A 10,601-nucleotide genomic window follows, 5' to 3' on the forward strand; every position below is an offset into this window, starting at 1 on the left:
TAGGACATCGTCTGGGTCTGGACTCGCACCACGGTCCGCCTATTAGTGACCTCTGGCTTAGATCTTCGTAACTACACACGTAGCTCCACATGTGATGAAGCTCAAAACAAACGTACTCAATGTCTTCAAGTGCAAAAAGATGCTCACATAATGGGGAAAAAGTGACAAAGTATCTTTCTGTTTTGGGAAACTTTGAGTGCTTCCGTATTTGTCTTGGATATTGTTTTAGCCCAGTTTGAGCTCCATTAGAGCAGGTTTTGGAGATTCTAATCCTTTTGATGTTTGTCAGAAAGTTCCAGTTGTTGGGACAAGGCTGATCTGTCATCTTGGTTATCGCCATGAATGTGATTGGTCAGTCAGTTCATGTCGCCGGTGAAACTTTACAAAAATCCAAGGGAGGGAGAATTAAATGATGTTTCACATTCACAAATAATCATGTTTGGTGTGCAAGATATGAGTTATAGACATACTCGGGGTAATTGGTCTTCTGAATAAACTGCATGGAAAAATATCCTCGTAGTTTGAACCTCTTCAGCGTTCCGAAGCATTTGGGAAACGCACCCCTAAGCAGTTAGATGCTGGTTTGGTCGTAAATTAATAATTTTTTAATAGTACATTATTTATTTGTATTATAATGAAATATGTGTTTTGGAGCTTTTCAAACATCTTCCTGTCTCTGTAGTTTCAGGCAGACTGGGAGTTTGTGTCATTGGAGCTGGAGCAGTGGGTGGTGTGTGTGAGGCAGCTGGAGGATGTGTTGGCGCTGCAGACACTGTTGAGTCTGCCTCCCCCTCAGGGATCACCAGGGGGCGCTGTCCCACGCTGCTCAGTTAAATCCCTGCTGGAGAGTGGCAGAGGTACTGCAGATACTGAGTGACAGACGCTTACAAACAAGTACACAGACACATTTCTCTCTCACTCGTTCACTCTCTCCCTTTATCTCTCTCGCTCTCCTTTTCTCTCTTTCTCTCTCAGGAGGTGTAGCAGACAGTGTTGCAAAGCTGATCTTCAGGCAAGATGCTGCTCCAGAAATGTTGCAGGATATTGTGCAGCGGAGAGTGGCTGAGCAGAACTCTGAAGAACCTGTAGAAGAACTTTTGCAGCTGGCGGAGGCGGAAAAAGATGGCATTCAAAGGCTAGAGGGTAATTATGGAGTCTTTCCCCAGTTGAATTCATCTGTACTTAGTTGTCTTTTAAATATTATTTGTATTTTGGTGCCTTTTCTTTGAACCTGAGTACCTGTGTTTTTATTGCAGAGCTGCTGGTGTGTGTATGTCAGCGGTTTCCCCACTCTCTGGCCCCTGATGTGCTGTGGGCTCACTGTTGCTGGGAGTATGTGGTACAGTGGAACAAAGACCCAGAGGCAAGTACACCTACAAAACCCCATATTACAAAGAATGTAGATTAATAAAAAAGTTAACATTGCCAAGCGCATACCTTTCTATACGTTTGGGTAATGAGTACTTATCTAGCTGCATTTCAAACAGTACATGAACTGGCTCTGTCATCAGGAGATCGCGAGTTTGATCCTTGGTGATGCTGTAGCCATCCGTGGCCGGGAGTTCAAGAGAGCGCAGTTGGCCTCGCTCTCTCTGGGTGGGTAGGAAGGCTCCCCCTTCCCTCCCCCCATCACTCAACACAATTCTAGTCAGTGCAGGCATCTGTTAACTGACATAACAGAACAGGCGCTTTCCTCCAACCACGTTCAGCTGCCCAGTGACGTTGTGTGAGCGGCAGTTCGAAAAAATGTGGTTTCTGGTTTACAGGTCTCGGAGGAAGCCTGTGTTTAGCCTTCACCCTCCTAGCACTGGTAGTATTGTGTGACTGGGGGAGTCCTAACTAGTGGGTGGAATTGGAGGCGACTAAATTGCAGAGAGAATTGGGGCGGGGGCAGGGACAGCACATGAACGGATGCACCGAAATTTTGGACGCTGCAAATTTTTTTAGCTGAAAATGATTGGCTAAAGGAAAAGAATTTGGATAAAAAAGCCAAAAATGTAATAGTTCCTCAATAAAATGTCCAAATGTAACACAGCACAATCTCAGTAACAATAAAAATAGCAAACAATAATGAAAAATGCTGTTTTTGTTTGCTTTGTCTGTTTCCTTCATTCCTGCATTCAAACAGTTTGTGCATTATATATATAATGCACATAATATATACTAATTAAAGTACTCTTTCAGTGTGAGCTGAAATGCAAAATGCATCACTGAGCGCATCCTTTTTTAAAATTTTTGCTCTGTGTTTATTACTCATTATTAATTGCAGAAAATACTGGAATTCCCTTTTAGTTCCCTTTAACATTCAGTCTTTGACAGTACCTTCAAATATATCTCAGGAGTGATGGTACAATAATAGTAGTTTCTGAAGAACTGAACAGCAAAATATTAAAGTGGTATTTTTGAGAAAAAATCTCTCTCTCTCTCTCTCTCCCCCCTCTCTCTCCCTCCCCCTCCTCTGCAGATGGGCCGGTATCTGGAGTGGTCAGTGGAGTATCTGAAGATGATTTGTAGCCCTCATATTCAGTTAGGTAAGAGATTTTACTCAAAAGAACCCAGGGTGTCCTCTTTTCACTGAAGTTAAATGCAGAATTCTTCATTTTAAAAGCCTGTTCTCGTCTCTTTCTCCCTCAGGAATTTCCTCTATGATGTGGAACACGTTTATTGTCAAACGCTTCTCCGCTGCTGCCTTCTTAATGGAAAAGGCTAGTGTGGTTTCTGAGTTGTTAATTGATTTGATGTGTACACGTTTGTATTCATTAGAAAGTACAGTACCAGTCAAAGGTGCGGACGCATCTACTTATAGAAGGATTTATCCTCATTTTTACTGTTTTACATTTTGCAATAATACACCCTACACATAATTGTGTAATAATTATGTAATATTATAATATGTTGAAGTATATAGTTACCAAAAAAGAGCCATTAAACAAATCACACTACCATCTATTTTAAGTTTGTTTAGAAAGTAGCCCTCACTTTGTTTGGCGTGCTCTTTGCGTCCTCTCAGTCAGCTTCATGATGAGCCAGCTGAGATGCTTTTCCAACGGGACTGAAGAAAATACACTGATGTTGAGGCCTTGTTGGAAACTATTTGTTGAGGGACATAAAAAAAAACAGTATACAGTACGTAGACACCTAACCACATTATTTACATTAAATGGCCACATGTAAGTGGACACACCACCTAATTGGGTTCAGATGTTTCATTTATATTTACGGTGTTTGGCTGACGCTCTTATCCAGAGCGACTTACAATTTGATCGTTTTACACAGGGAGGTGAAGGTGCTGTTGGGAGTCTTGCCCAAGGACTCTTATTGGTATAGTGTAGGGTGGTTACCCAGGATGGGATTGAACCCCAGTCTACAGCGTAGAAGGCAGAGATGTTATCCACTACACTATTTCAGCCACATCTTTTGCAGGTGTTTAACATCAAGCACATAGTCTTGCAGTCTCCATAGTCAAACAGTGGCGGTAGAATGGGTTGTACTGAAGCTCAGTGACTTTAAACGTGGCACTGTCATGGCCACTATGTTACTATAAGTACTATTATTGTTAAATGGTAGCATCTAGGAGCAACAACAGCTCGGCCACAAAGTGGTAGGCCACACAAATTCACAGAGTGAGGCTACTGAGTGCTGCAGCATGTAGCACATTAAAAAAATGGCTATCCTTTGTTGCGTCCCTCACTGCCTCTGGAAACATCAGCACAAGAACTGTTCTTCAGGAGCTTCATGAAATGTGTGAGCTGTCTGTTCAGATTTCGTGGGGTTTTTGGACTCCAGTGGTAGATAATTCACTTACAGCCTCAAAAGACACGTTCTTACCAAGTTTTGACTTTGAATACTCTTTCACTTGCAAAAGTCATCCGCTCGGGGAAGAGGTCCGAAACACGTTACAAAACTTGCTACCACATTACCAAATTGCACAATTACACATTTCCACCAGAGAGGTCTCCAAATCCCCAAAACTTACATACTGTGGGTTTACTATGATGAATATGCATGTGTCCAAACATCTGATTGGTACTGTATGTTCCATGATACTGACTAATACTGACTTGTCTGTGGGGCTCATAGGTGGGGAAGGCTCCAAAAGACAGACTTTGCAGACGGGTGAGTTTTCTGGACTATCAGTCAGAAAAGGAATATCAGTGTAATGCTTAAAAAAAACATTTAAAAAAAAATTTGTTCATACAAGTGTGTGTGTGTGTGTGTGTGTGTGTGTGTGCAGGACGTGGGAATGGGGGATGCAGCGATGACTAGTTTTCTGGGCTCCTGTGTGCAGCTGCTGCAGACTCTGATGGAGGTCTCGCCTTCCTCTTTTCTACCTCCTTATCCTCTTTTCTCCAAAGTAAGCAATGATCAGCATGAGAATGCACGTGCAGGACTATGCTTACGTCTTACAGCAGGATCGTTAAACCAGCGCTACAATGTGTAAAATGGGTAATTGTAGAGAAACTTTCTTTACAGTGGTGGTGATAGGAACCAGAAGTCACGTTGTCTACAGCACATTTATAGCCATTTTATTTACCATCCAAAATGACCAGTGAACCTATAAGCGTTTTATAGTGCTGAAAACGGTAAAATAATGACAAATCTGCAAAACTAGGGTTTTCTTGGCAACTATTTTGGCTGGGAATGTTCTGCATGTACTTCCCTGACATGAATGGATATAAAAAAAATACATTTTAGTTGGTTGAAAACCTTTTGCTGCTACTGATGCATAAACATAAACTATTTAATCAACCATTGCTCCACCTGTTTTCCCTGTTTTGTATTCTCATATTTTGAACTAATGTTGTTTGCTATCCGGTGTGAACCAGAGGAGGATGGATTCCCCTTTTGAGTCTTGGTTCCTCTCAAGGAGAGTTTTTCCTTGCCACTGTTGCCATTGACGACGCTCATGGGGGCTCGGACCCAGATTTTTCAGATTTTTCTTGACTTGACTTAGTGTCTCAGGCTTTAGGCAGTGTATTTTGTAGCTGTTTCATGTAATAATAATAATAATAATAATAATAACTTACTGTGAGACGAACATTAAACTCTTCAGACGTCTGGTTCCTATTACCACCACTGTAAACAGTTCTGACTCGGTATTCACCGTAAATACTCTGAATGGCTTATATCTTAGTGATTTAACTGAGCAGAATTTTTGAAACTTTCTCTTAAGGACAGATTGTTAAAAACCGACGTGATTGTTTAGCTTTTGCAGGCACTTTAACAAATATCTGTGTTGCCGGTTTGCATTTTTTAGGGTTTATTGATGAGCATTTTTGCTGTGGTGGTTATGTGCGCGTGCATGGCTGATCACAAATTTCATATTTTCTTTTTCTGATTGAAAAATACTGTGAAAAATATCTTAGTAGAGTCATTTTATTTCCTGAATGTTCATTTGAACAATATGTGGACATATTCTCTCTCAGGCGGACTCAGGGGTGGAGGAGGTGTCTGTGCCAGAGCTGTGTATGGAGGAGGTGTGGGGGAGTGCTGAGGGTCTGGCGTCTATAGCAGAACTGGCTCTGCAGCAGAAGGCGGTGCACTATCCGCTGGTGCAGCATCACTGCCTGCTGGCCTCCCTGCTGCACGCAGCCATGAGCTTCTCCCTGCGCCTCAAACCCCTCAGCCTCTTCGACAGCAAGGTGGAAACACACCATATCTCTGTGTTTTAATGCTTTTTTCATTGTGTGCTATTTCAAAGTCAGATTCTTCCTTTTCCCTTAGTTTTCTCAGAGGATTTTTTTCAGTTTGTTTCTCAGAAACCAAAGACGTTTTTATCACTTTTAGGCACAATTCACTGCAAAAAAGGTTTGTTAGTTACATTCCCCCTTTTGATGTAGTCTAACTAAAGTGTATCTGAGGAAAAAAGACATCACTTTGATCACAAATGTACCTGAATAGAAGTAAAGGATCCTAAGGAAGGATGGAACAGTTGTCTTTATATAGGATAAATGTGCCGCTTCTGTTGCTTTTTGCCAATTTGTGTTCTGAAAAAACATTAATCGTTAGTGGTCATTAATCCAAACACACAAATACTTATAAAAACAGGACTTTCAGGAAGGATCGGACTGGTCGGTACCTTTTGAGCAATGTCAGTGAGACGTGGTGTTATGTGCGCTCTTGTCGTCCCCTGCAGGGGAAGAACGCCTTTTTCAGGGACCTGACGTCCATCCAGCTCCTACCCAGCGGAGACGTAGACCCCAACCTGGTGGCCATCAGGCAGGAGGTCAGACTCATTTCTCATTCTCTACTCTTTAAAAACAAACGCCATCGGCATTGTCCCTGGACCATCACCACCGCTGCTCTACTGTTGGACCTACTCGTTTCTGTGTCCCACATTTTGCTACTTTCTTTGTAAATCTGAAGGGTAAAGTTTAGTGGAAAATCTAACATACCCAATCCCAATATCCAGTTGTAGTGTAGTATAAGCTTCCATTGCTTGTTGGCTCCAGTCGGAGGCAAAAGTTGGAACACCTGGTCACGTTCCATGTTTTCTTGATTTTCTAAGTAAAAAAATAAAAAATAAAAAAACACATCCTCTGCAGGGAGCAAACTTAAATGTATCATTTTCCTGCTGATTTTAGTGCATGATTTCTATTTATTTGCAGAGTTTAACATACTGGGAAAAAAAACAAACAACATAAATACAAAATATGTTTTTTAATGGTTAAATTCAGTAAATAAACAGAAGTTGTGCTTTTAAATGTGCTGCAGTTTTCTTTAGCAGATGTAACTTCTTCTAACTTAGAAAATCAACAAAATATGTCCGGGGTAATTTGGCCGGGGTAATTTGACCAGGGGCATCCAAACTTGTGCATACAATTGTAACTAAATGAGTAAAGTTTGGACTTAACGTGACAAACACGTCTTGGCTGAAAATGGAAAGTTGCTTTAAAGAATAGTCGTGAGTTATTTTTCCTTCTCTCTCTCTCTCTCTGCAGTTTTTGATGCAGGTGTTGACCGGCTGGGTGAAGGCTGTTGGTGAAGCAGAGGACAGCGGCTCTGCCAAAACAGGCGGGCAAGTTGACTGGCTGGCAGTGTGTATGGAACTGGCCTCTCTGCTGCAGGTCAGTGCAGATATACTGCGCAGGCACCTCGTCTGGGAGCTCTACAACCAGGGCCTGGACCTGCGTGCAGAGGAGGTGAGGAAACATACCGTACTAGACAAAAGTTACGATGCAGCTACTCTTTTTAAACATTTTCCACATTTTACAGTACTAATGAAGGCTTCCAAACCATAGGGATAATTAGAGCCTAATAACAAACATTAAAATAATTCACTGTTAAACGAGTCTCACATAGTAATTATTACTACAAACTTATTAGTCTTATAAACATTTATTGCCCGCATTTATGCGTAAGCTGTTGGATCAGAATGTCTTTAAAGGGGACCTGTTTCATTTTCTGGTTTTTCCTTTTCTTTTAGTGTGTTATTGTGTTATGCATGCAAACAATCTGCCAAGTCACAATGCCCAAGGTGCCCACCAGAGGGAGTCACTCTCTCCCACAGAAACCACATTTTCCTTGGAATTCCAGCCCTTTTTCTTTGTTACAAGATGACGCACTCCTCCCGGTTTCCAGTAGGTCTGACGAGATTGTGTTCCGTTTTGTAGCCACGTTGAGAAGACTCTGGCCTGACTCTGACTCAAACTGACACAGACGCTATTAGAAAAACAACCACACCGGCGTTTACGGCTGCTCAGGAGAGAAGGGTCTGTCTGTAGACTGCAAGATGGACAGAATGTGCAGGGCTGTAGCAAATGACCCATCAGAGCCCAACGGACTCATCGGGAAGCGGGGCTTAAAGACACAGGAGCTCTAACAGTGTTTTAGACAGAGGGTGAAGAGTTGTACAGTCTGAGAAAAATAATGTTTTTGGAACATTTAAGCATGTAAATCTGCTTCAGTGGACCCCAAACATAAAACTATGATCACTGAAATTAGTATTAGAGGTCCTCTAGTACAGGCTTTTGTGTACACAGTGCAGGTGCTCAATCCTGAAGGTCCAGAACCTGGAGCTTACACTACACCTATACAAATAATAATATAATGCACGCCTTGTTCCTGGGCTGCACGGGTGTTTAGAGTACTCACATATTGGACTACGCTTCTTGTGTGACACCACAACTCAAGGGCTTTTGGTTGTGCCTTGAGAAGAAAATATGTATTAATATTGAGAGGTACTTCTTTCTCTTTGTCTCTCTCAGGTGATGTTGGAGGTGGAGGATAAAGATGTGTTGGGCTCTCAGCTCCTGGTGCTGACCGGTCAGAGACTGGCCTTCTCTCTGCTGCACTCACAAACCCAGACCAAAGCCACCATGGAGCTCCTTGCACGACTGCCCCCCACCCTGTGCACTTGGCTCAAAGCAATGGCGAGTGTATACACACACACACACACACACACACACACACACAAGCATAGATGTACACAACTGCAGTCCACATAGTCCTCTGCACCAGGTTCATAGCTAGACCATATATATCCAGACCAAGGGCATAAATATCTGATCATGCTGATGAATCTTATTTTATAACTATGGCTAAGTGCCCTGCAATTTATATAGTTTTTATTTTTGAAAAAATAAAATGCGATTCATTTTATCAATAATTTGACAGCGCTATTCAAAACACAACTTGGAGGAAAAAAGTCTCACACCTTATCTTTGTTCTCCACACACACTCTTTGTGTTCCTGCAGGACCCGAGCGAGCTGCAGTGTCCCTCGGTGTCGCTGCAGCAGAGCAGCCGGCTGGTGTGCAGAGTCATCGAGATGCTGCCGGAGAATCACGCCCAGTACAGCATCGCACTGCACCTGCTGGAGGCTGTGGACTCACTACAGGAGCACAAGTGATGGAGATGAGAGTGAGAGTAGCACGAGGTCAGGAGAGAGGGATCATAGAGATGAGAAAGAAACAATGAAACAGACTGAAAAAGAGTGAAAAGCTTGGATTTCTTGGAGTCCAGACACTTTCTAAGCACAGGTTTATGGAGTCTGGCTTATTTTCAGGAGTCACCTTTTGATCTGCTTGAGGCCTCTCAAAGCAGTCAGCTTGAGTCAATCTAATGGATGAAGTAGTTGAGCAAAAAACTGATTTACACACTTTTTCCCCTTAACTCGGTCGGTCAGGAGATGCATGTTTGGTGTCTGAAGTTTGCATCTATAGTTTTGCACTGGAGCTACGAGGCTGATGTAGCTAGTAAAGATTGCTCATAGCCCACCCATTAGCATAATGCAAACTCAATGCTGAAACAAGACTCCACATTAGGCTACGTTCACATTACAAGCCTGATTTTTTGCTCAGATCTGATCTCTCTGACACGGTGGTTCACACTGGTTTAGGTACGTGACTCAAATCCATCTTTAATGTGATGAACCGGCTCCTGAAATGACCCTCATGAGCTCCTCCTCCTCAGTAACGTCACGTGACTGAATCACTGCATCATCAGCACAAACTAACGAGCAGAACGAGCTTCGCTGAGAAGATCATTAACTCTGATCAGCTCTCAGCTTCATTATTAGAGCCGGACGAAGGAAGAAAAGGTGAGATGAGCTGCTTTTCCACCGTTTACAGGCTTTAACGTCTGTTCGGCGCTGCTGCCAGAGTAACGCTGAATGATGGAACACGCACAGTGGAATAAAAACATGAATCTCATAGCCATGAATCAGATACGTATCCGATCTAAGACCACATGAAATTGGCTCAGGTCGGATTTGATAAGATCAGATTTGCCTCCACACATCCCTGAAAACACCAGATCTGAGTCACATTAGGCCAAAAAATCTGATTTGTGCCTCTTTAACCTGGTAATGTGAACGTAGCCTTGGTTTCACTTGTAAAACTAAAGAGGCAAACTTCACACATCAACCGCGGCTTGGCTGATCTAAGAGGGGAAAAGAGTGTAAATATCAATTTTCACTCTAAGCATTAGCCACAGCTGGCCCATTTTCTGAGGCTGCACCTACTTAGCGCTGAAACACAAGTACGTACTTCTAGTCTTTGTAAAGTCTGCTAAAAGCAAAATGTCTTGGGTCTAAATCCAGGAGAACTGGCTGGTGAAGGTGGTTAAAGACAGGAGTGATTGAATGAAAGAATGATAGAAGAACAGTGTTTGCGGTTCTATGCATCTAATCATGGTCAGCAAATCAAGGGGCATTTATAAAACAAGGCCTTACTGAGTAGTGCCCAATGCTGCTACTGTAATATGCAGTACTTTATCGTATGACGTTAGTTGGTTATATTACTGGACAGAGTAGAGTGGGGGAGTCAGTCAGTCCATTCACATTCATGTAGCTCTCATTTGTTCGTTATTTCAGTGATCGAGACACAAGGACAGAACTATTTGTCAGTGGATGGCTGTTCGTGTAACGTACGCGTTTTGGACATTCTTCCTTTTTTCACGTCTTTTCAACGTTAGCTTTGGATCTCCCTGGGCCTGGACCTCACTTTGGAGAGTGAACTCGCAGGTCCCATTTGACACCAACACCAGTTCCCGTCCTCCTTTGTTTCTTTTTCCTTTCCCGTGCTCAAAATGAGAGGAATGGGGTCATAAATGTATTGAAAGGTATATTTTAAAGTGTGTCTGGGGCAGAAAAGAGGCTCT

At 42.6% G+C, this 10,601-nt stretch overlaps 1 protein-coding gene across 2 annotated transcripts in view; it reads left to right on the top strand.

Moving 5' to 3' along the window:
• The window catches only part of rab3gap2 (RAB3 GTPase activating protein subunit 2 (non-catalytic)), a 33,693-nt gene extending 24,211 nt beyond the window's left edge, over positions 1 to 9,482 (top strand). The window contains exons 24-35 of one of the 2 annotated variants that reach the window (XM_037542254.1): positions 683 to 857; positions 976 to 1,143; positions 1,257 to 1,363; positions 2,465 to 2,531; positions 2,635 to 2,705; positions 4,081 to 4,116; positions 4,235 to 4,354; positions 5,427 to 5,642; positions 6,137 to 6,226; positions 6,942 to 7,142; positions 8,208 to 8,372; positions 8,698 to 9,482. In XM_037542254.1, coding sequence (XP_037398151.1) covers positions 683 to 857; positions 976 to 1,143; positions 1,257 to 1,363; positions 2,465 to 2,531; positions 2,635 to 2,705; positions 4,081 to 4,116; positions 4,235 to 4,354; positions 5,427 to 5,642; positions 6,137 to 6,226; positions 6,942 to 7,142; positions 8,208 to 8,372; positions 8,698 to 8,850 — 1,569 coding nt within the window. In that variant the 3' untranslated portion in view covers positions 8,851 to 9,482. The remainder of the gene's footprint in view (positions 1 to 682; positions 858 to 975; positions 1,144 to 1,256; positions 1,364 to 2,464; positions 2,532 to 2,634; positions 2,706 to 4,080; positions 4,117 to 4,234; positions 4,355 to 5,426; positions 5,643 to 6,136; positions 6,227 to 6,941; positions 7,143 to 8,207; positions 8,373 to 8,697) is intronic. The other variant, XM_037542255.1, reaches the window with a different exon arrangement.
• The last annotated feature ends 1,119 nt before the right edge of the window (positions 9,483 to 10,601 follow it).

The sequence above is a fragment of the Pygocentrus nattereri genome, chromosome 10 (genome assembly GCF_015220715.1).
Source record: "Pygocentrus nattereri isolate fPygNat1 chromosome 10, fPygNat1.pri, whole genome shotgun sequence".
Taxonomy (NCBI): domain Eukaryota; kingdom Metazoa; phylum Chordata; class Actinopteri; order Characiformes; family Serrasalmidae; genus Pygocentrus; species Pygocentrus nattereri.